A 26,625-nucleotide genomic window follows, 5' to 3' on the forward strand; every position below is an offset into this window, starting at 1 on the left:
TCTTGTAAAAGCATGACCTGGCATGTGTTCTGTTAGCAAGCAGCTTGCTATCCCTTGCCAAGCAGCATGCTTGATTTTAAGCACTCAAGCAAGCACTCCAACAAAATGGAGTGCTCAGCACCGCTTCACAACATGGCAGTCTCCAATGTAAACAATGCTATCGTGGTACTCCAACAAATGCCGTCCGGCCATCATTTTCAGTTTCATTCGATCCTCTCGTGAGAACTTCCCCAACTAAATTTATTGTGATGGCAGCGGCTACAGAGTACGAGGAAGAGGAAAAGAAAAATAAATAAATGAGAGAGAAGGAGAAGCCCCTGCCAAGCTTATCTACAATATGGACCCTACCATCGTGCACATTTTGGGAAGGGGGTGAAGGGGCTTTGCATTTTTGTAGATCTTGAAGAATTACGATGAAAAGTGGAAACAACAATAAAAGTACGAAATGTACGTTTGAATAATATGATTAAACATAACTGACAGCAGCAGCATGTCTCTGAACATCTCATTGGTTGTCGTGTAGTTTTGCATCAGACTATGGTGACCATTTTTACTAACATACCGCAGTACCTCTCAATCACTTCCCAAGCGGCTAGGCGAGCGGCTTCTAAAGCGGTTGATACGGAACGGCTGGTTTGGAAAGCGATAGCAAGCTGTTTGCTGATGGAACATATCCTTGGGCTGCCCAATTGTGCACCCGGTGCAGTGTGATGTGAGGAAATGACAGAGACAAGGTCGGTGGACCTTGCAAATGTCCTTTCAATGTCTGATTTTCCTCGCAATAAATAAAGTAGTACATATCAATTGCATCTGTGGGTTCACTCAACGTACAGAGCTTTGGCACTTGCAATTATTTCTGGTAATTTCCGCTTTTAAGTTAAATCTCTCGACCTGCAATGCTTATTCAAGTGTATCGAGTAATGCTGTAAGAGGACCGTGCATCGTCGCTGTGCTCACATTAAAATTAGCTATGAGCTTGAATTCTGTTCCTCTGCAGAAGTACGCAACAGGAGTGTTGTTAGAAGCGGAGACTCCTGCAACAATCAAGGGAAGCACAAAGTGCCCCTCCCTTTATATGAACCGTTTCTCTGCATGCAACTTTAACACAGGAACTGAAAATTCGTTTCTCAGCTGCTACTGAACAAAATCGGCTGCAAATTTCATAAGTTAATCCTTTGTATGTTGAGGTCATATGTTCCAAATTTCAGCAAAGTCCATTTCCGCATTCTTGAGTTTTTAACAAAAACCCTCAAAATCAACGTCGGTGTCTGTCAGTCTGTCCGTCCGCCTGAAATGTGTTGGCGCTCATATCTCAAAGGCGAAACATTGAAACGAGCTGAAACTTGGAATATACATCGGACAATACATCTAATTAATGACTTTCAACACAAATTCCACCTAAATGCCATAGTGTTGCTTTTTTTTTTTTTTTTGCTTGTTTTTGCTGATAGGGGTGAACCTCAAAACACTTGGACATAGAAAAATTTTGACTCCAGTCGTAAAATAGTCAAATGCAAGTGCTCATAACTGATGAACTGTTGGATGAAAGTTGGTGAAATTTTGAATATTAATAGAGGAACACTTGTTGAGACTTCGAAGTTACCCGCGGCCGCATAATTAGGGACACTGTAAAAGTGGACTTTGGAAGAAAAACAAAAAGTTTTCAGGTGCTCTAATTCAAGAAGAAAACCGGCGGAAACATGGAATACCGTAAGTAATACAGAGAAACCGTTCCATTCTTGGGGAAAATATTGGTTAAATCCCATCATCAGTACGTAAAGTTATTGTTGTGTCCCTTGAAAACGAAAACACAAAAGATAATGTGCATGCGTGAGATTAGTTTGTGTAAAAAAAACATTGCCGCCCCTTTATATAAACTTTTCTCGAGCATTACTTGGTTCCTCCTAAGAACACAGGAACACACAGGGGGGTAGTACAGCGTGCACACGAGATTATTTTTTTTGAATGTGCCTTCTATTCTATCATGTGGCATTTTCCATAAGCCACGGAACATCCCTTCTCTTCTATTGTTTGGAATTTTCCACAAGCCATGCAACGTCCCTTCTTTTCTATTGTTTGCCACATGGCACATACCACATAGAGGGTCCGTGTCTATGCCCCTGGCACTTTGGCCAAGAATCAATGAAAAACCGGAACTGGGTACGAAGGGTGCAGGAAAGCCACACAAAAATCAAATACATTGTCACAGCAAAACAGAAACATTGCTCGGTTGCTTTCAACATCGAAACTGAAGCAGATGCTTCGTCGTTTCCAAGAATCGGGAAGTTTCAAGGGAAGTGCGTGGCAAGAGTTGAGAAACCACTGAACATCTGACCACAGAGATTTTGCCATTTCGCTCCAAAATGACTTCATCGCAAAAATCCAGACACCGTCATCTTTTTCACAGCTTTTCACCGTCTTACCGTGGTGTCAAGTGATGAGTGCAAAAGTGTTTAATTTGTCCCAGTAATGCTCATGCAACAAGCTCTCGATCCGCCGTGCTTGTGGCAGTGCCTGCGCATGCTGCGCACCCTCAATGCTTCCCCTCAGCTATGGAGAGAGAGCAGTGCAACCGAGCCTTTTGGGTTCTTTCAAAGTGCATAAAGAACTCTTTCCAGGTTGCGTGTCATGCAAACCCACACAGTACTCATTTAACACACCGTCTTGCCTTTACCTTTAGATGACTGGCACTCCCTCACCAGGAATGATCCGATGGTATTGCCTGGGCTGAGTAGTAGGCGCTCGGCTTCTATGCGGTTCACGTCCGAGAAGAACCACCTGAAGAGATACGGTGCTGTGTTAAAGTACTGCCCTGAGAAAAAGAAGCTTCCATTAATAATGAGTGGCCACTTCAATGCCATCATCGCAACAGAACTGATGAGGGGCTTGTCGGACGTACCACTTAATAATTAATCGATCTAACCGCAACACTTTGCAATTGGGTTTTAATACATATTTCAACACTGCCAATAGATTCCCGAATCTGCACCGTAAACTCTCTCTCTCTCTACTTCCTAAAGGGCCACAATTAATCCCACCGTCTTGTGGGGTCACCCGAGGAGGTAGATGAGCCCAAGACTTGCACAAAACGACTGGTCAGGACTGACGTTCGACTGGAGCCAACTTAAGCAGGAATTCAATATTTGTTCAGGGTGATGTTGATAAATCAGCCCGCTCTTCGTCGAAAGAAACCATGGGAGCTTCAACCCCTCCAAGTATTGCGAGGAGATGGAACATCCATCTTGTCATCACCTACTATTATACCACCGTGTGGTGTCGACTAGAAATTGCATCACCAATCAGGTGTGAAAGTAAGTTCTTTTGAATGGAATTACTTACTCCTCCGTCTCAAGCGAGTTCGTCTGCGCCACGTAGTTGCTTGGGATGAATCCACTTCGACCTGAGGGCAGTAATTCAGCATTCCACCAATCCCCATTCCTGTAGTAATAATAAAATGGACAACATGGAAGCCGAGTTTACCATAACAGCCATCTACGGTGAGAAGTCAAGTATTCACTCGGTTAAGCTCAAAACAATCATTGCTGCTGGTGAACCAGAGGTGGGAGCCATTCCCGCTGGGAAGACGACAACTGCTGGCCTCTTGAGATCACCAGCAAATCAAGGAAACTTTCCCGCTGACTCTGCATATCCATCATCCATCCATCACCCCATGCAAAACCACATCATTTGGGTTCAAAGTTGATGAGAAGGGGGAGAGGCTTCAGAGGGGGGGGGGCTCAGGTAGCTCAAGCACTTACTGCTGCAGGACCCGCATCTTGTCTCCTTTTTTGAACGTCAGGTCTCCCTCTGTCAGCCCATCAAAGTCGTACAGAGCAATCACCGTCATGTCAGCTGCGGGTGAGGAGTATGGCAGAACTGGTCACAACTTCATTCCAATTAGCATTGACGAAAGTACCGGCAGAAAAACATTGAAACACCAACACCAAATTCAGATTCAGCATCATCAGCAGTAAGCACAAGCAAAACACAAACATCAGAACAGCAAGAGTAAAACACTTGCACCATGTGCACCACATCAGAAGGAACGGTGAAAACATCTGCAGCATCAGCACCGAACACAAGCATAAGCAGCACCAAGCACCAGGATACAGGCACATAAGAACCAGGCCAACAATCAACCATAGCTTCCATAGCAACATCTGCAGTCCCCGCAGCACCCCCAGTCACCAAAGTAATAAGCGCAGGCCAGTTCAGACAATTCCCCCTCCCCTAATTCCCAGCTAGGTTTCCCATGTTTGCTGCGACCATGATCCGCCTGCCTTGCAGACAGCTCACTGCGCAGAAACAGCTGGAAAACCAACACAACTATGGGTCAAGCAGCAACGTTGTTCAGTATGGTAATCCATGGTGGTTGTCATTGCAGCACCGGATGCAGCTTCTACAAAAGGAGCACGTTATGGAAATGAGAGGGATCGGTCCGTCTTCCAGCTGTGACCCACCTGGAGATTCGGCCTCCTGTCGGCCCGTCGAGGATGGCAGGTCCTAGGGAAAACACGCACAGCGGCCGATTTGATGGTGCAACCCGGGATGATGTGCGGAACACGTGAAAAGGGTATGCATACGATCATCGACTACATCCCCTCACCCCTTCCCTTCCTCCTTCTCCACCCATCACCTTTATGATTGACCGCTGTATCCCTCATTCTCTTACAATTAACAGATTTTTCTTCCCAATGACATCATCCTCGCAATCAATCGACCCCATCACATCACGCTCACAAACCCCCCCATCAACATTATACCGCATTTCCCTCACAAACATCACCCCCAACAAATCCCCATCACCCTTACAATGAACCAAACTCAACACATTACCCCCATCACCATCAGATTAAATTCATAATCGCACAGTGACATCGACCATGAGTTCACTTGTTTTTCTTTTAAATTTTGGGGGGGGGGGGGGGGATCACTTGGGAGGATGGTTGGAGACTGAAATGTTGGTGAGGGAGTGTGAAAAGTGGGGATCGGGAGGAAAACAGGATGACGAGTGGGGATAGGTTGGATAATAGGGTGGTAAGTGGGGATAGGTTGGATAATAGGGTGGTAAGTGGGGATAGGTTGGATAATAGGGTGGTAAGTGGGGATAGGTTGGATAATAGGGTGGTAAGTGGGGATAGGTTGGTTAATAGGGTGGTAAGTGGGGATAGGATGGATAATAAGGTGATAAGTGGGGATAGCTTGGACAATGGGGTGGTAAGTGGGGATAGGATGGATAATAAGGTGATAAGTGGGGATAGGTTGGATAATAGGGTGGTAAGTGGGGATAGGTTGGATAATCAGGTGATAAGTGGGGATAGGTTGGATAATAGGGTGGTAAGTGGGGATAGGATGGATAATAAGGTGATAAGTGGGGATAGCTTGGACAATGGGGTGGTAAGTGGGGATAGGATGGATAATAAGGTGATAAGTGGGGATAGCTTGGACAATGGGGTGGTAAGTGGGGATAGGTTGGATAATAAGGTGATAAGTGGGGATAGCTTGGACAATGGGGTGGTAAGTGGGGATAGGTGAGATAAAAGGGTGGTAAGTGGGGAGAGGTTGGATAATAAGGTGATAAGTGGGGATAGGTTGGATAATATGGTGGTAAGTGGGGATAGGTGAGATAATGGGGTGGTAAGTGGGGAGAGGTTGGATAATAAGGTGATAAGTGGGGATAGGTTGGATAATATGGTGGTAAGTGGGGATAGGTGAGATAATGGGGTGGTAAGTGGGGAGAGGTTGGATAATTAGGTGATAAGTGGGGATAGGTTGGAAAATAGGGTGATAAGTGGGGATAGGTTGGATAATATGGTGGTAAGTGGGGATAGGTGAGATAATGGGGTGGTAAGTGGGGAGAGGTTGGATAATATGGTGGTAAGTGGGGATAGGTTGCATAATAGGGTGGTAAGTGGGGATAGGTTGGATAATAGGGTGGTAAGTGGGGATAGGTTGCATAATAGGGTGGTAAGTGGGGATAGGTTGGATAATAGGGTGATAAGTGGGGATAGGATTGATAATAAGGTGATAAGTGGGGATAGGTTGGATAATAGGGTGCTAAGTGGGGATAGGCGAGATTAAAGAGTGATAAGTGGGGATAGCTTGGACAATGGGGTGGTAAGTGGGGAGAGGTTGGATAATATGGTGGTAAGTGGGGATAGGTGAGATAATGGGGTGGTAAGTGGGGAGAGGTTGGATAATAAGGTGATAAGTGGGGATAGGTTGGATAATATTGTGGTAAGTGGGAATAGGTTGGATAATAGGGTGGTAAGTGAGGATAGGTTGGATAATGTGATAAGTGGGGATAGGTTGGATAATAAGGTGGTAAGTGGGGATAGGTTGGATAATAAGGTGATAAGTGGCGATAGGTTGGATAATATGGTGGTAAGTGGGGATAGGTGATAATGGGGTGGTAAGTGGGCAGAGGTTGGATAATAGGGTGGTAAGTGGGGATAGGTTGGATAATAGGGTGGTAAGTGGGGATAGGTTGGATAATCAGGTGATAAGTGGGGATAGGTTGGATAATAGGGTGGTAAGTGGGGATAGGTTGGATAATAGGATGGTAAGTGGGGATAGGTTGGATAATAGGATGTTAAGTGGGGATAGGTTGGATAATAGGGTGGTAAGTGGGGATAGGTTGGATAATAGGATGGTAAGTGGGGATAGGTTGGATAATAGGGTGGTAAGTGGGGGATAGGTTGGATAATAGGGTGGTAAGCAGGGATAGGTTGGATAATAGGGCGGTAAGTGGGGATAGGTTGGACAATAGGGTGTTAAGTGGGTATAGGTTGGATAATAGGATGGTAAGTGGGGATAGGTTGGATAATAGGGTGGTAAGTGGGGATAGGTTGGATAATAGGGTGGTAAGCAGGGATAGGTTGGATAATAGGGTGGTAAGTGGGGATAGGTTGGATAATAAGGTGGTAAGTGGGGATAGGTTGGATAATAGGGTGGTAAGTGGGGATAGGTTGGATAATCAGGTGATAAGTGGGGATAGGTTGGATAATAGGGTGGTAAGTGGGGATAGGTTGGATAATAGGATGGTAAGTGGGGATAGGTTGGATAATAGGATGTTAAGTGGGGATAGGTTGGTTAATAGGGTGGTAAGTGGGGATAGGTTGGATAAGAGGATGGTAAGTGGGGATAGGTTGGATAATAGGGAGGTAAGTGGGGGATAGGTTGGATAATAGCGTGGTAGGCAGGGATAGGTTGGATAATAGGGTGGTAAGTGGGGATAGGTTGGATAATAGGGTGTTAAGTGGGTATAGGTTGGATAATAGGATGGTAAGTGGGGATAGGTTGGATAATAGGGTGGTAAGTGGGGATAGGTTGGATAATAGGCTGGTAAGCAGGGATAGGTTGGATAATAGGGTGGTAAGTGGGGATAGGTCGGATAATAGGGTGTTAAATGGGTATAGGTTGGATAATAGAGTGGTAAGTGGGGATCGGTGAGATAAAAGGGTGGTAAGTGGGGATAGGTTGGATAATGGGGTGGTAAGTGGGGATAGGTTGGATAATAGGGTGGAAAGTGGGGAAAGGTGAGATAATGGGGTGGTAAGTGAGGAGAGGTTGGAAAACAGGGTGGTCAGTGAGTATAGGCTTTTTAATAGGGTGGTGAGTGGGGATAGGTTGGATAATAGAGTGGTAAGTGGGGAAAAGTTGCATAATCGGGTGGTAAGTCAGGATAGGTAGTTAAATAGGGGTGTTGAGGAAAATGGAACGAATGAAGTTCACTAGGGGAGGCGAATGATTCACATGCACCATATAACTGCTTCCTCATTATGAACCACCAGAACGTCCTCCAACATCACCCTTACCCAGCAGCACAAACCAACCTGGGCATGATGAGTGGGATCTGGTACATAAATTGCCTGCTGGCGACCATCACTCTGGGGCACAGTTGCCTTGTTGTCCACATGTCCCTCAGGCCGTGAAGTGCTCGAGTGTACGCAGCCCATTGTGCCTTCACCAGGAGACAAACATTTGAAAATAATTCATAATTGTGTGAAACTGAAGTCGGAGCACCAAACAGTTCCCAATTTCCACCATGCTCTTCATAGTCTCTATCTTACAGGTCTGATAGCAGTCCCTCCTCCTCACAAGACTGCCAGCAGTCCATCACTGCCAAAGGTGTTCCATTCGTTTTTCTTTACCATCAAACACCCATTAAAAAATGGTTAGAGCTAGCGCAGTCTTCGAAGGGAGCAATTCTCATTAAAGAATCATCGAACATGATTGATGGATCATTCTGAACCCGGAGAATTTTTCCGATTCTCTCACATTTGTTATAAGGAAAACAAATGGTCTGTTCTGGAAAATGGAGGCCATACCTTTGACCACAACCAGAGGTTTTTTTTCCGATTCATCGACGTTATCCCTTCCGTCCATGAAACACTGATAAACTGTAACCCTGACATGCATCCTCACGGAACTATTTCGAGTATTTTAGCAAAATGAACCTAAGTCCATGTGGCCCCATAGATCGTCATCGCTTCGACAAAGGCTGGGGAGGACGTAGGAAGGACTCCACTAAAAGTATTTGCAAATTCATGGAGTTTTGCATTTTTTAATGCCAATGAAGTTCCTCGAAGATAGCTTGATATCCAGTATCATTTAGGGAAGTGCAGTGACCACTTCCCCTGACATGTGTTGTACACAATGTGGCCCAAACTGCCATCATGGTCTTTCAAATGAGGAACTCGGAATTATTTGCTGGTGTTTCTCCATTGATTCGATTGTGAAATTATTTACACTAACCAGCAGCAAATGGAAGATCGTTATGGTGAACCTTTTAAAACACTGACCTGTCCATGTGGCTTCCCTACATAGCAGCCAAATGTCCATCGACACTCACCACCACTAGCAGTTAGTTATCTGACCTAATATTGGTGGATCTTTTCTATTTTCATGCAAGATGACATCCTGTTGCTCATTTCACAGATCACATCAGTAAACACACCATTCCACAAATTAAACATCCCGAAGAACAATATTTGTAATTCGAGATGGAAACTCCAAAATAGTGTATGAGCAGAAACCTTCAAAGTGTGTTGCCTCGAACAGTCCACTGAAATGGGTCGTTCCAACATGGGGTGAGGCTTTGTGGGGAAAGGTGTGGATGTGAGGATATTTTGAACAAATAAGGTTCCTCAAACAAATCCATGGGTGCTCACTGGTGTGTCCTGTGGTCTTTGAGAACTATGCAAGCCGTTTTTTCACATGTAAAAAACCCACAAGGGTCTTTCACACAGTTCAGTATTACTTTTAACCAACATGCCACGTCAGCAGCACCAGAAATTAGTTTGAAAATCACGAAGAACTCCTGCGGCTCGACATGGTGTTTTTACAAATGGAAACTACTGCGGTATGTTGGGTATAACATGGACATCACTCGCTGAGTCGCATGCAGTTCGAGTGTGTGCATGTGTTGCAAGATCAACGACAAGGGCATTCGGAAGAGCGCATACCTCCACCACATAATGCGTGATCCACATGAACATACTGGGCCAATACATTTTTGAAATATCATGCTATACAGGACTATATTGCTTTAGCACCATCTCTCAATGGTGAAGAATCACTTTAAAACTTTCAGATCTGGATTTGGATCTTCACCAAAACTGAATCAATTCTTCCTTGTCACATGCCCAACATGTCCAGCACGTTTCGTCTAAATATGTCCACAACTTTTTGAACTATCGTGCTATATATCGTTTTTGTTCCTATCTCACAATGGTGAAGAATCACTTTAAAAATTGTAGTAGTCAGATCCGGATCTGGATCTTCATCAAAAAAAAATCAAATCAGTTCGCACACAAACAGACAGACAAAGGGGTGAAAACACAACCTCCTTCACCTTCGGTGGCAGAGGTAAAAAGGGTCAACCATCTTATGAAAGAGAATTCAACACCAAACGATTATCGTGGATTTGAATTGCAAAGGTTCATCGAACCACCTGTACATGATGCTTCTCCTTGGGAATTACCATTATCAGATGAGTATGGAGAACACTAGTGCGTGTCCAATCATTATAAAATTACAGAAAAAATTACTATACACAAGCTTTCCATTAATTACAATAAGGCTTACATCCACATCATCAAATTACAATATTATTATGCACATGCACTTTCAATTTAATTACAGTAATAGTTATTATACAGACACATCAACTTACAATTAGTTATAACAAACATGCACGACAAATTTAATTACAGTAATAGTTATTATACACATATCAAATGAAAATAAGTCATAACAAACATGCATTACCAATTTAATTACAGTAATAGTTATAACACGCACGTCAAATTACAATTAGTTATAACAAACATGCAGTAACAATTTAATTACAGTCATAGTAATTATGCACACACATCAAATTACAATGAGTTATAACAAACGTGCACCACCAATTTAATTAGTTATCGTGATTACACACACACATATCAAATGACAACAAGTTATAACAAACATGCACTACTAATTTAATTATGGTAATAGTTGTTATACACACACATCAAATTACAATAAGTTATAACAAACATGCACTACCAATTTAATTACAGTAATAGTTATTATACAGACACATCAAATTACAATGTCATAACAAACATGCACTACCAATTTAATTACAGTAATCGTCATTATACACACAGACATCAAATGACAATAAGTCATAAACATGCATTACCAATTTAATTACAGTAATAGTTATTATACACACACAACAAATGACAATAAGTTATAACCAACATGCACTAACAATTTAATCACAGGAATACTTATTGCACACACACATCAAATTGCAATAAATTATTATAAACATGCACTACAAATTTAATTTCAGTAATGGTTATTATACACACACATCAAATTACAATAAGTTACAACAAACATGCACTACCAATTTAATTATAGGAATACTTATTGTACACACACATCAAATTACAATAAGTTATTATAAACATGCACAACCAATTTAATTACAGTGATAGTTATGATACACACATCATCAAAATACAATGTCATTAAAAAATGGACAATGCATTCAATGGCAACAATATTTCTACAATGCACAAATGAATTTAAAATAATACTTATTACACAAATGCACCATCAACTTAATTACAACAAAAGTTATGCAACACATTATCAAATGACAATAACTTATTATAAACACACTTTAAACGTATTTGTAGTAACACATGATGTAGAAATTATAATAATAATTATACACATGCAATATCAATTAATTTTTCAGAATAGATATTATACACATGGACTATCAAATATAAATTACAAAAATACTTCTAATACACAAACTAAGGTAAACATATCAATGATATATACAGTATTCAATGCAAATACAAAAACTTTCATTTTACACATACCTCATAAAAGTATAATTATCTTTATTATACACACAATTTATCAAACTACAAAACAGTTATGATACACACACCTTATCAAATGACAATATAGTTATTATACACATTATCAATTTAATGAAAAAAAAATTGTACACAGACCTTTTCGAATAACAAAAAGTTATAGGTATGACACAAACAGTAATTTAAATTCGTTAGTTATTTTACAAATGCACTTTTAATTAATGACAGCAATTAAACATGTGGCCAATCGATAAAATTAGTTAGTTATTATACACACATCTTTTCAAATTAAATGAACAGTGATTATTTCCTCACACCTGAAGTTTGAGACAGTAGCATCACAACAATCGCCCAAGACATGGTCCTCAGGTGGGGGGGGGGGAGAGGGGAGGGGGGGGAAGGAGAAGCAGGAGGATGCCCAGGCCACTTCCCTCAGCTGGGAGAAGTGGGGGGAAGGGAAGGGCGACTATTGGAGGACCCTCAGCCGAGTTGGGGGGAGGGGAGGGTGACCGATTGAGGACCCTCAGCCTGGGGGGAAGGGCGACCGATCGAGGGCCCTCAGCCTGGGGGGAAGGGCAACCCATCGAGGGCCCTCAGCCTGGGGGGAAGGGCGACCCATCGAGGGACCTCAGCCTGGGGGGAATGGCGACCGATCGAGGACCCTCAGCCTGGGGGGGAGGGTGACCGATCGAGGACCCTCAGCCTGGGGGGAGGGTGACCGATCGAGGACCCTCAGCCTGGGGGGAGGGTGACCGATCGAGGGCCCTCAGCCTGGGGGGGGGGGGAGGGTGACCGATCGAGGGATCTCAGCCTGGGGGGAAGGGCGACCGATCGAGGGCCCTCGGCCTGGGGGGAAGGGCGACGGATCGAGGGCCCTCAGCCTGGGGGGAAGGGCGACCGATCGAGGGCCCTCAGCGTGGGGGGAAGGGCGACCGATCCGAGGGCCCTCAGCCATGGGGGAAGTGGGTGGGGTGGGGGTGGGAGAGAGGGCACCCGAGCCACGGACCTCAGTCAGGACAGGAATTTGGGCACATTGATGACCAACAATTGTTTTTTCTTTTCTGAAGGCATGACAGAATCTTTGAAGTCCACAAACCAAGGTGAGCAGAGGAGTCCCCAGTTGAATGTCCCCTCCAAGGGACATGATACTCATTTCAGCATTGTCCTGCCTTGAAATGAAGAGTGAATAAAAATTGAATTCCCATCTTGTGACTCCAACATTGCACCCCAATTTTCTGACATGCACCAGCAGATAGGTTAAAAGTTTTGTTCAATCAATCAGCACTGTACGTTGATCTTACATTATTAATTATACACAGTACATCAAGATCATCCAACATAACAGTTCTGAGCATCCATTCAATATTGGAAATGTTAAGTGTCGAAAACAAGTGCCAAATATGAAGCGCACAAAGTTCACTCCCATGGGGAAGCAATGTCAGTTTACACAATCACATGGAGAATGGCCCGTCATGTGATGACGTGTTGGCATCCTTGAATCGGTTTCATTCTTTGTCATTCTTTCACCTAAAGTGAGCTGTGCGTGCGGAGCGGAGCCCTCTGTGCATGGCAGACAATCCACCCACCCTACCAACCCTCTCCCATCCTTCCTCCAAACATGAGGTGACATTGGGAGACAAACTTCAACATGTGCTTTGGTTCAAACGTAAATTATGAAATAATTGCATCGAAACGCTTAAACGAGGAAAGAATTGGCAAAATATATCATTTGTAAATGGTTTAAATCACTGTAATAAAATGATACCTTCAGCAAACAGCTTTCGTATTTAAACAAACATTAATGTTGCTCGAGGTAACGTAGTAAAAGTAGAGCATGCCATTACTCGAGGTACCGTAGTAAAAGTAGAGGATGCCATTACTCGAGGTACCATAGGAAAAGTAGAGGATGCCATTACTCGAGGTACTGTAGTAAAAGTAGAGGATGCCATGACTCGAGGTACCGTAGTAAAAGTAGAGGATGCCATTGCTCGAGGTAATGTAGGTCGAGGATGCCATTAGTCGAGGTATCGTAGTGAAGGCAGAGGTTGTCATTACGTGATAACGCAGTGAAGGTTGAGGATGCCACGGGTCGAGGTAACGAAGTTAAAAGTTAACTCATGGCCTTGCATTTAAACCTCAATTGCCTTGACAGGAAGAATTATCAACATAAACTAAATAAATAGGGACAATGGGCATTGGTAATTACAAATGAGGAAATAACCAAGCAATATTAATGGGTGCTGGTTAAGATAAGGTAATTACCGGATCTAATCGATTACCATGCAAGACAAATGGTAGTTTGGTGCAGTGTAACATTTTCTTTGGCATCAGTTTACAAACATTTAATGCTGTATCACCAAAATCAATGATCAGAGATAATGTTAAATTAATCGAACATTTTACCAGGTTGTTCCAATTGATCAACTTGATGACCGCAAACGTGATCAAAAAAGCAAAATTGCTTGAGGAATCGAATACTGTGCACTCGATTTACATTTCGTGCCATTTTCCCTTGGATTAAGAATGTGAAAATTCTTAACCAAATAAACAAGCATGGAAATCAGAAGCATGGTATTCAGTCTGATTATAATCAGACTGAATTACCAATAATTATTGGTAAGCACATTGGTAATCAGCAGACGTACTATCCAGTAATTGGTAAGAACACTCGTTTTGTAATCACCAGAGGTACTCACCGTCTGGCAATCTAACTAGCTTGATAATTGGTAAGCAAACTAATCAGCAAAGATACTCACTGCACAGTAATCACACTAGTTTGGTAATCAGGCAAGGTACTCACTGCCCAGCAATTGGTGAGCGCACTATCTTGGAAGTTGGTAAGGAAACTAGCACAGTAATCAGCAAGTGCACTCAACGCCCAGTAATTGGTAAGAACACTAGTTTTGTAATCTCCAGAGGTACTCATCGTCTGGAAATCTAACTCGCTTGATAATTAGTCAGCAAACCAGCATGGTAAACAGCAGATGTACCCACCGGCCGATATAATCGGTAATTAGTTAAGCTTGGTAATCTGCAGCGGTACTCACCGTGAGGCAAGTAAGCACACAAGCTCAGTATTCGGCTCCGTATCTTTCCGGGCAAGCGGCGTATGCGGACGAATTGGCACAAATCAGTTGGTATTTAAACCAGGGTTTTATTATTACATGGAAGCAACCTGAAAGTATTTTATAAACCAAGAGCAGATGGAGATCAGCGTCCGGAGCCACAGGAACAGACAATATGCCGCTCCGTGCCGGCCCCTCACACGAGGGAAGTGGTTACAAGTTGGAGAAGTTGTGACGGTGGTGGAAGAGAAACAACGCCTCTCATTGCACCACCCCAACGGGCAGGATTCCGGGCTGAGTGTGCAGGGACTGTTTTTATTTTAAATGCAAAACGAGGGAATGATTTGATACTTACCCAATGATGCATTACAAGTATTTCCCAGGAACATTCACGCAAGGTAACTTTACAGTAAATACAATTAGTCTGTAAACGCAATAAAGGTAAGAAATCTACATGATTAAAAGTTTACTTTGTTCCTCTCACAAAGACTAACGCTCTTTGCAATGAATTTTGTGAGCGTGCCGTGTCGGTGTGTACACCGGCACACACGACATGGTGTGGAAATACAAAGGTTTGTCAAGACATACGAATCAACAACTTATGGACCGTGTTATGGTTCACCCGCAATCCGGGAGCCAAGTAACCTTCGACATGAACCAGTGGGGTCAAGGGGAATAAAAAGATAACAAAACAGCATCCATATTAGAGATAAAAAATAATCACCTGAAAAATACACAGCTGACACTTTCAGGACATGCTAACATATACAAGCTTCTACAAAAAAAGAAATATTTAATCGATAAACAAAAAATGAGATTAAAATACAATTTCAATAAAATACTTGGATCGTTAACATGTGTATTGTACGCGTGTGGTCAGAACGTCGTTAGTCTCAGTGGCTATACTCGAGGAAACATTGGCCAGAGGATCCGTGCACAGTCATTACCCACTTTGCTAACCCCCCTCCTCACCCTTTACTAACCAAGTCAACCCCTCGATGTCACAGCTCTTCCCTGAGCTTTGCTCCTGTAGAGGGAAAAGAAAAACCCATGACATCCCACCCCAATGAGCCGATCACTCCACATCGCACCCCATCGAGTCGATTGTTGTACGTTTCACCCCATCGAGCTGACTGTTTTGCGCTGCACCCCATCAAGTCGACCACTCTACCACACAACGCGAGTCAACCGTTTCACATATCATACCCCGAGTCAACAACTCCACGTCTCACCCCGAGTCAACAGCTCCACGTCTCACCCCGAGTCAACAGCTCCACGTCTCACCCCGAGTCAACAGCTCCACGTCTCACCCCGAGTCAACAGCTCCACGTCTCACCCCGAGTCAACAGCTCCACGTCTCACCCCGAGTCAACAACTCCACGTCTCACCCCGAGTCAACAGCTCCACGTCTCACCCCGAGGCAACAGCTCCACGTCTCACCCCGAGTCAACAGCTCCACGTCTCACCCCGAGTCAACAGCTCCACGTCTCACCCCGAGTCAACAGCTCCACGTCTCATCCCATCAAAGCACCAATAATTAGCCCACAGATGAAGGCAACATTTTCAAATGATAAACCCTCCCTCAAGGAATTTCATTGTCGCTTCCTCCTCCACCCACCCAATGATAAACGTTCAATATGTCCTCACACTTGGCCCACCCACAAAATTAATTTCAATATTTCCTCACCCTGGTTAGAAAAACCACCTCACATTCACAGATACAGTCTCGCTATCGTGACATTTCCATATACTTGCATGTCCAGTTTACAGCACTTGGCATTACTACAGTATTTAGTGAAAATAATAATTATAATAATATTTATTTATTTAAAAAAAAAATCGGAATCCAGGGTGCAGTGCAAATAAAAAAAAAATAAAAATGTACAATGCTCAAAAACTCGCACACTCTACTTGGTAACCAACGCACCCCCAGAGACCGGTGCAGACATTTGTTAAAATGAAAGACAAGCACCTCCTCCCGCCTGCATCTTTGGCACAGGAAAAGACAAAGGAAAGCCGGGGGAGGTAAGCAAGTGCCGCCATCTGCCGGCTGTACTGCAATAGTTTGGCTCGGTCCGAACCCTGAACGATATGGCGCACCACAAGGGGAGGCGTCACCGGCCGTCCCAGAGAACTGCATCGGCTGTGAGCTTCATGCGGAACCAAAAGAAAACATTGGGAATGGTCGGCTTACAGCAGATCCATAATAACGGGGCCTTCCGCAAGGCCGTCCTCACAGGATTCCGGAGCAATATAACAAGTGCAGTAACACTTGGGTGTTGCAGGGGCGAGGGCCATTAAAAACACATCGGTGGTGACGCCGATGCAATTATACATCGGCGCGTGCAAATTTTAAACAAAGAATCAAAAAGTGGCAAAGCCTATGGTTCGAACCAAAACTACTGAAGACTGTCCATGTGGTCACTTAGACCCACTCCTTCACCCAATCCATGCACATGTTGCCCCCTCGAGACATCTATTCACAGGTTCTCGCCAGGCTGATACTGTGGTTCCGTGGCAGTGAAATAGTCCTCCAGAAAGGTTTGTAGATATTCGAAGGTCGGACGCTCCTCAGGCTCTTTCTTCCAGCACTGCAACATCATGAGGTCGTGTAGAGATGTGGGGCAGCCAGGCGGGCAGGGCATGCGGTAACCACGTTCAACCTGCTCCAACACCTCACGGTTCACCATACCTAGCCACAGGTGCAGATCAATCGATAAACAAAGGCTCTGTGACAGAAGCATATACAAACAAACTTGTATTTCCACTTTACCCTTTCATCGATCGAAACATTTCAATCAAAAGTAATAGGAAAGATGAATTCACAACTATTGAATTCGGGGGAGTGGGGCAACATGGTGGGATGGGAACAGAATGCTATGGTGTGTCAGTAAAACGCATTTGCAGACTTGCTGGCAAAAGCAGGATATGACAGACATTAGAAGAAAGTGATCTAACAGGTAGAAGAGAGAGGTGATCAGGACTTGGATTTGGTGAGGTTGGCAAAGAGTGAAATATGTTCATGCACACTCCATTGCTTACACGCACGCACGCACGCACGCACCCCTTTGTGCATCATGGCTTGATCATGTTACAACTTGCAACATGTCATATTGTTATATACATGCAAAATCATGTGTTGTACTCATTAGGACAGCACCTGGGTAAGGTACCCGGCCTTTGGTAACTAGCTCCGTGAGAAGAATACCAAATGACCACACGTCTGACTTGATGGTGAAGCGACCGAACATGGCTGCCTCAGGAGCAGTCCACTTGATTGGGAACTTGGCACCTTTGAAATAAAATGTGGAAGATTATTACCAAACAATTAATGACCATCACCAAAAAGGACCACTTCAAAAGATGCAACAATTAACGGATCAAACATGACGTGCTGGATCCAAATGAAAAATGCTCAACTCATCGCTCCTCATACTCTGGCAAATGATTCCACCACTGTGCAAAGTAGTACAAATGCTCCTTGCAGAAAAGGGAGCTACAGGCTTCATAAGACACCAAAACCTCAACCATCTGCCGAAATGACGTTCAACAAATAAGTTTTGGGTCTGGTCAAGCAATGCAAAAGGAAAAGATTGTTACATGATAGTAAATCCCTACTGATATGATCAATATGGTGTCTGAAGAGGCCGTTTTATTAGGCAACAGCCAAAAGGAGGATTAGCGAGTTCAAAAAGCAGGAAAAGAAGTGGTTAAAGATGATACATGGAGTGGAAGCCCCGTATCACACACACAAAAAAAAATAAACCAATGTCACCCGCAGGGCGACCCGTATCTTGCCAAAAGGTGACCACGTGTGACTTCTTTAAGGTCACACTGAGGTGAACAGAACTGCTATCCACCAGGAACGACTCCTTGAGGAATATCTGCCGACGAGAGATTCCGATGAGAATCGTTCTACAGAGTAACCATGAAAAATATGCTTTTGCCTCATAACGTCACCAAATGACGTCATAATGTCTCAAGCTTGACATATCTAGAAAGCACTCATTGAGGTGTTCAATTTGAGGTACGACACGATATGGTTCCTAAAACTTGAAAATTTGACCTTGGGGTCAAATATGTTTGACCTGAGGCGCTAACCATGAAGGTCAAGGCCAATCGCCACCAAAAATTAATCAGCTGAGCGCCAGACCATGAACTATATTCCCATGAAGTTTGAAGACGATCCGATCAAAATTATTCAAAAAATAAGGGTTTCGTCGACTCCCCTGATTTGTGCCAAAGTGACCTTGACCTTTGACCTTGACCTTCAAAATTTTGTGCACTGAAAGGGACCTCTATAGGCCTCTGATATGCGAAGTTACAAAAATTTCCGATGATAACTGTGCTCTGCAGAATTTTTTATATGTGATTACAGACAAACAAAAAAATAAACCAATGTCACCCGCAGGGCGACCCGTATCTTGCCAAAAGGTGACCACGTGTGACTTCTTTAAGGTCACACTGAGGTGAACAGAGCTGCTATCCACCAGGAGTGACTCCTTGAGGAATATCTGCCTACGACAGATTCCGATGAGAATCGTTCTACAGAGTAACCATGAAAAATATGCTTTTGCCTCATAACGTCACCAAATGATGTCATAATGTCTCAAGCTTGACATATCTAGAAAGCACTCATCGAGGTGTTCAATTTGAGGTACTACACGATATGGTTCCTAAAACTTGAAAATTTGACCTTGGGGTCAAATATGTTTGACCTGAGGCGGTAACCATGAAGGTCAAGGCCAATCGCCACCAAAAATTAATCAGCTGAGCGCCAGGCCATGAACTATATTCCCATGAAGTTTGAAGACGATCCGATCAAAATTACTAAAAAAATAAGGGTTTTGTCCACTCCCCTGATTTGCGCCAAAGGGACCTTGACCTTTGACCTTCAAAATTTTATGTGCTGAAAGGGACCTCTATAGGCCTCTGATATGCGAAGTTACAAAAATTTCCAATGATAACTGTGCTCTGCAGAATTTTTTATACGTGATTACAGACAAAATAAAACATACAAGCTGACGAACATATCTTGCAAAAACTTCGTTTTGGCAAGATAAAAAAAAACAAAACATACAAGCTGATTAACATATCTTGCAAAAACTTCGTTTTGGTAAGATAAAAAGACTCTACAATCCTCTTCTGGTTTCGCATCATGATACCTTTTGACATTTTACTTTTGTTGTGAGATTGTGATGGAACAACATCAAAATATATTGTGATGCGAAACCAGAAGAGGATTGTGTCATGTTGTGGCATCGTAATGTGGTGTCATTCTTCATTGATATTCTTCTTCATTCATCACAATCCCACAATGAAAGATAAAACGTCAAAAGATGTCATGATGGTAATCCATTAGAGGATTGCAGCATCGTAATATGGTGTCATTCCGACCTTGTTTGGTTGTTGTTTTTAGATTTAATCCCTCTGTTTTTACATTTTTCTTAAAATGTTTTATTTATTTTTTCTTGTTTCTCCAATTTTTTTTGTAAGGAATAAAATGCTTCATGTTTTATTTATTTTGTTATTTTGGTATGGTTTAAATCAAACTATGTTATTAAATTTGGCTTCTGGTACATTCAACCCCTCCCCCCCTCAATCCTGGCTTTTGTCTCAGTTTACGGTACATTCAACCCCTCCCCCCCTCAATCCTGGCTTTTGTCTCAGTTTACTATGTGGATTACCACCATTGAACTGAAAATAAATAAAATGCTCATTGCCATTCACAACACACAGAGGCCGGTGTAGCAACTGAACGTCATCTTGGAACTCAGGGCGATTTTAGGGAGCTTACAAAGATCAAATCTTCCTATTTATTTCACAATTATTACATATTTTTTCTTTTTTTTTCAGGTCAAAATTAAAAACATGAATTTACCAAAATGATGCAAAATCAAAGTGTTGAAATATAACCAACTTTATGTATAGTAATACCCAAATCGTTGGTAGCGTGAGCAGCCGAGGGAATGTGCATGACTGCTGAAGGCAGGATTATTCATCAATGATGGACGTTAAACTGGATGCCCCGTCGCACACTTGCCTGTATCCAAGCAGTCTCGCCTGGGTTTGAATCCCGACCCAGCTATAACATGTCATCCTGGTGTTTCACAAGCAAGGTGATTAATCATTGTGTGCCCTCCTTCGGATGGAAGATAAACTGGGCGTCGTCACACAATTGCCTCTAAGCTGACTCGTTATTGCCGGCACTAGCCGGCTCATGAAAGACTTCAGTCAAACTTCCATCAGCCGAACCCGGCCGAACCGACGAGAAGGTGGGATTAATGGTGGATGTTAACATAAATACACTCGTGGATCCTCCTCCATTAATCCTCCCTCCAATAAAAAAACAGTAATAATCCAATATGCGAACGACAAACAAATTGATTTACCAACAGGGTTCATGTGATGAATGTCAAATGAGAAGCTGTAATACTGCAGTGGGATATCAGAGTAAAACTACATGATTCCTGTTCATCAACATACAAGAATACCTGTTAAACGTCTTTCCACAACCCTCCCGTAACAGATTGGAGCAGTTTATTGTGGCACAAAATGTCATTTTAACATTTATTTGGCTTTTTCATTCTGGGACGCGTTCAAAACCACCTTGATCTACAACGCGAGCCAGCGAAGTTGCGCTAACGAAGATGGTGCCGGTCACGTGACCTCAAGCTCATGGCGGCGACACTTTTCACCTGTTATGAGCATTCTATTTATTTTCAGTTCAGTGATCATGACATATCATGTGTGGAAATGTTGATGTGAATATCGTTTTAAAAATAATAAAATGCATAATGTTTCATATATCTTGTTATTTTGACATGGATTAAATCCACCTATGTTATTAAATTGTTTTAATACTGGTTTCCATTGTTTGGGGGATGGTTTGGAAATAATTGCTTTTGGAATGGTTCTGTCCACTGTCCATTCCACCCCACCCATCCCCCCCCCCATTACGTTCAATTGATTTTCCTAATAAACCAATTAATGTTTTAAAATTTTGGGTTGCGTTCACTCGCACAGAGACAAAGTAACTTCCTCATGTTGGAATCACCATCATGGCTTCAGCAATTATTGAGGTAGGTTGGGCTACAGATTAACATTGTTTTTAGAGCGGAAGAAGAAGTACAAATTGGTGATTTAGAAGTACAAAAGATTGTACAAAAGAAGAACAAAGAAGTACAAAACTTGTGGTATTTTAGCGATGTATTTTGGCATCTTTTTAAGTTTTGGTGGTTCAGAAAATGATCAAGAATAAAAGTTATGGCTTTTAAATGCTTATGATTTCACTCTTTAAGACCCAGTCACACCTTGACGTTTTAGCCAGCTTATGCCGATTTTTGGAAAATTTGTCTAAAGCGATGGTACACGTTGAATACATTATGGGTAAGTTTTGATAACATTGAGAGCTCGCTGAAAAACACTGCCATACGTCGTTGTACGCAGGCTTTAAACGTTGTACTTTTCGGTTGTCCTCAAATTTGCCATGCTTGAAATTTTAAGACTTATGCCAGCGTATGACTCGCACGTTCCACATAACGCTGGCCATAAGTTGTAGGCACGTCATGCGATCGTTGACACACGTCGACACACGTTACTTGTAAGTTACTCATAAGTCGAAACACGTCGAAGTAATGTTTAGCGTACCCGAAACTTATTTCTAACCTATGAGTAACGTGTTGTACTCACGTTACGCGATCGGTGACACACATCGACACACGTTACTTGTAAGGTGCTCATAAGTCGAAACACATCAAGGTAATGGTTAGCATCAGTGTTTCAGACTTCCTGTTTTTTTTTTGTCTTCCTTCCTTCGGTATGATGGTGATTTTGACACTTCGATTTCTAGTGCGGTTATAATATAATTAATAGGCTGCCACTCAACGATTTAAATCATAACCGCACTGTATACTGAACATCGTCATACCGAAGAAAAAAAAAACAAAAAAAAACCGGGAGTCTGGAACACTGACGCTTACCATTACCTTGACGCGTTTCGACTTATGAGTACCTTACAAGTAACGTGTGTCGATGTGTGTCAACAATCGCATATCGTGCATACAACTTATTCCCATCGCATGCGGAGCGTGTGTTATACGGCAAGTACGTCGTAAAATTTTCAACATGTTTAAAATTACAAGACGTACTCCATTTAATACGACGTATGATAGCGTACTTTAGCGTTCTATTCAAGCATACCAAACTTACCCATACCGTATTCGACATGCGTCAGCATTTTAGACACATTTTTCAAAGGTCGGCATACGCTGGCAAGATCGCCAAGGTGTGACTGCAATGTTGCCACTTCCATTTCTGCGGCGGTTATGATTTGAATCGTTGTGCGGCAGCCTTTTCATAACCTACCCCACGTCATCGTCGGCGATGCGTGCAACGCGCTATGCCTAAGTTAGACTATCGTTGGGCATCGGTTGTGTAGGCCGACAACAGGTTCAGCATTCGTTGGTATAAGTTATCTATAACACAACGAAATGTTCTGTCTGTTACTAATACGTTATGCATAAGACCAAGTCGTTATGAATACGTCCGAATCTTGCAAAAAAAAAACATCAAAAGTTCAACGTAAGCCAGCGTTTTACATACATTTTAATACGTTGCCATTGCTGGCTAAAACGTTAAGGTGTGACTGGGCCTTTCGGAGTTTATGAGCTTATCATCGTGTACACATATGAATGGGCGGCCATTTTTTCCCCCAGTATCATCTCTCCACATGGAGTACGACCGTATTCCAAGATGATGATGCTGCTGCAAAAGAGGAAAGGGTAACTTTGAATGACCGGGGATTTAATACTCACAAAATTTCTGACGTGCTGATTGATCAATTTGTGATCAATTTGATTGAAGAGAAATGGAGGACAGAGAAACGGTGCTTGTCCAAATTGCAACTCGGGATGAAAGGTACATTATTCATTTTGATCTCAAATCAGTGAATGTACTTGTCTTACATTTTGGCAAACATGAAGTGGCTTGGAAAAAAAAAGAAAATCTCCATTGACCACATCCTCACCCCCACCCCCCTCCCCCACAACCCTTCTCACGACAATATCCATGAATTCCAAATGAGAACCTCAGAAAATAAAGTTAGGGCATCTCTTTGGAGCAATGAGGGAAAAATTATGGAAAAATTATGGACAACTACTTACAAGAAGGAAGTACAAGAACTGCAATGTAATCTCGATTGGTAGAAAAACCTAAGAACCATCTTAAAAACAAGCAACAGGGAAAACTGTTGAAGAACTATGTTTTTCCAGAACAATGCTCCAACTAACAACTCCCAAGTTGCAAAATGAGGTTTGAAAGCCTTTCACAGCCCTCACAATCAGACCTTTCCTTCAAATACTTTCCATTTCTAAAACCAGAAGCATAGCCTGGTGGTGGATTAAAGGTTAAGGTGGCTGGCTGAAGATCTTAATGTCCTGAGTTAAAGCCCATCCCGGACCAAAATAATACCGGGCGGGTCGACTCAGTCAGTCATCTTTCCGAGGTTGGCAAAACGAGTACCAGCTTGCTGGTAAAAGTGAGCCAGTCGAGTTTCCTGCATCGGAGTGGCAACATTTCCAGGACTTTGCATCCGAGCCAATTAAACTGCCTCGGGAGCATGATGGACCTACAGTAACAATGTGAATATGATCATGCATCCAAAACCAAAACCAAAAGCAAAACATCCATAGAAATATCTTTGATGTCAATGAAGAAATTAACAATGCTGTGGAGGAGGATATGAAAAAGAAGGAAAGCAAACACAATGTCAAAAACAATGGAAGAACTTAAAGATGGTGAAGAACTTAAAGATGATGACACACGTCGTCCTCGATTTACACTCATTCTATTTTTGTTTTTCGACTTAACGCCTTGCACAAAGTACTGAATAGTCGGGTCAAAATACCACCTGACCCACAACAAAAGGTTTTTCAGTGGTTTTCATTCCTACTGGATATACTGATCAACAGAAAAAAAAGGTCTACCAAAATCTGACATCCGGAAATGGGTTAAAACAGTCATTTTCAAGATGGCCACCACCAGGCTTTGAAATAACTAAAACAGCTATTACTTCTTCAATAATTGTGATAAAAACATTATTGTTGGTTGTGGTCCATGTTTTTAATGGATCAGAAATCCACTGGTGTCAATAAAATTTAGATCTGATCAATATTTAACATGAAATCCAAGATGGCGGCAAAATTCAAGAGTGCAAAAATCAATAAATTTTCCATCTGAACCAAAATCACTGAACACCTGGTGCCACTGAAACATTTATTTGTGAACATTACATAATGGCAGTTTAGGTTACAATTTCAGTCCTCATCACTGTCCTCCAGTTCCTCATAGGCTTGATTTAGTGGATTGTCACAAAACGTCACTTGGCATGATCCACATGCAGATGTACACGGAAGCCCATTCTTTCTGCAGCTGCAACGGGGTTTGTCACAAGCTGTGGTGCAGTTGCAGTGTATCATCTTCAGAAGAGTGTCTGGTGCAGCATTCATGGCAGTCATGATAGGTACAAATCGATTGTCTTCAAGTCCCCAGCCCCAATCCAGAGAATCAAGGTCACCCTCCATCCCCATCCAAACCATGACCTGGTAGTACACTCGGAGGCAATGAAACTTGGTGGCAGATTCCGTTGGGGGAAGACGTTCAGGTGTAACGAAAGACTTAGCAGCAGTGACCTTCTTTGTGAGTATCTTGTAACGCATGGCTGCCAGACAACTTGTGCTCTCCCCACCAAATATAATGGCCATCGCTTGGCTGCCAAGTTTCTTTATTTCAGCGTGGCTGACGCCTCTCGAAGTGAACGCATCTGCACACAACTGGAGGCCTTGATCATCTTCCACGAGTTTCTGAAAGACTGATTTTTTCCCAATGCCATACACATGAGATGTTGAATCACATAATGTGAAGGCGTGCAGGAATAATAGTTGAGTGCACAACTTATTTCCAAGAAGATGCTTCATCGGATTGATGTCATATACTTTCAGATTGCTTCTTGACTGGTTGTCTGATCTGAAATATAGTGGTTTTCCATCTGGTATACAGTAATGGAGCAAAAGCATCAACAAATCTGTGTCCTCTCCGATTAGTGTGGTGGAATGCAGAATTGTGCTGTTTACGGCTGTCTTGGCAATGTCCACATCAGCGTCCCCTTCTGCCTGAATAACTGTGCAGCCCACTTTCTTCAGCTGATCACCTATTAAGGTGATCAGCTGTTGCTTGTTACTGCCGACAGATAGGAACTCATCTCTCTTTCCATCAAATTCAGTTTCTCCGGTGAAGTTCACAGTCGGATAGCTGTTGGCTTATCCCCGTCTCTGCTGAGTGTTATCCCTTATTGAAGGGCCTGCACCATAGCCATCAAAGACAACAGTTGCTGTCCCATAGTGTTTTGTTGTGAAGTCCACATGTGCTCTGGCTATTTTGCCATATGTATCTCCCTTCTTCCACTTGAGCTTGTGCAGCAAGGATCCACCATCAAGAACATACCTTTCAGTCTTAAGGTGTGCTGAAGGTGTGGTGTCAGGTACTCCTTCACATGCCAGTGCCTTGGTACAGTGGTCATTGACGGCTTGAGAGAGTTGAGGTTTGTCAGCCTTCCTCAAGATCTTATTGTCCTCAAAGAGGGATGGAGGGTATGGACTGAGCTCAAAACTCATCACATCCTCAAGTGACAAATCACCTATCTGGGATACCACCAGGAATCGCTGGAATAGCACACTGGAGTCGATGGTTCTGTGAGGAGCAACCTGGAGAGCATTAGAATTTCCCAGGGTCTTTGCTTTCTCTGTCCTCTTGATGGAGAAGGAAAACGCAGGTTGTCCAATCATTCTCTCGATGATTTTGTTCCCAACAGCTTCATATTCATGCACGTTGATGTCTTCGCTTGCCACGATACCATGATATTTCTCAATGTAGGCTCAGAGGAGAAAGGTGAAAATGCATTCAGCTTTGTGCTTATCTTCGAGAGGTCGAATGCATGTCTTTCAATTCTGGGACCAGTTGCTTCTTTATGCTGTTCGCTTGTTGCGTATGTGAGATCATTGAAGTCCTGCATGGCGACGTTGACCTCAGATGTTATGGGGGCTGACATTGTCCACAATGCTAGGTGTTCCTCTGTCATCTTACTGCCACGAGTCAAGCCACAGGTGCTC

At 42.9% G+C, this 26,625-nt stretch overlaps 2 protein-coding genes across 6 annotated transcripts in view; both read right to left on the bottom strand.

Annotated features, from left to right (window-relative positions):
• The window catches only part of LOC147035435 (tyrosine-protein kinase HCK-like), a 54,111-nt gene extending 39,532 nt beyond the window's left edge, over window positions 1-14,579 (bottom strand). Inside the window, exons 1-6 of the mRNA XM_085898272.1 lie at window positions 14,441-14,579; window positions 7,836-7,963; window positions 4,461-4,503; window positions 3,759-3,852; window positions 3,340-3,438; window positions 2,675-2,778 (exon numbers count right to left, since the gene is read on the bottom strand). Of these exons, the coding sequence (XP_085754398.1) occupies window positions 2,675-2,778; window positions 3,340-3,438; window positions 3,759-3,852; window positions 4,461-4,503; window positions 7,836-7,958 (463 nt within the window). The 5' untranslated portion in view covers window positions 7,959-7,963; window positions 14,441-14,579. The remainder of the gene's footprint in view (window positions 1-2,674; window positions 2,779-3,339; window positions 3,439-3,758; window positions 3,853-4,460; window positions 4,504-7,835; window positions 7,964-14,440) is intronic.
• Window positions 14,528-26,625, bottom strand: part of LOC147035436 (tyrosine-protein kinase Fyn-like) — a 78,575-nt gene continuing 66,477 nt past the window's right edge. For all 5 annotated transcript variants that reach the window (XM_085898243.1, XM_085898234.1, XM_085898252.1 and 2 more), the window contains 2 exons: window positions 17,619-17,750; window positions 14,528-17,150 (listed from right to left, as the gene is read on the bottom strand). In XM_085898243.1, coding sequence (XP_085754369.1) covers window positions 16,939-17,150; window positions 17,619-17,750 — 344 coding nt within the window. In that variant the 3' untranslated portion in view covers window positions 14,528-16,938. The remainder of the gene's footprint in view (window positions 17,151-17,618; window positions 17,751-26,625) is intronic.

The sequence above is a fragment of the Eptatretus burgeri genome, chromosome 1 (assembly GCF_056783735.1).
Source record: "Eptatretus burgeri isolate ZD-2024b chromosome 1, Ebu_testis_v1, whole genome shotgun sequence".
Taxonomy (NCBI): Eukaryota; Metazoa; Chordata; class Myxini; order Myxiniformes; family Myxinidae; genus Eptatretus; species Eptatretus burgeri.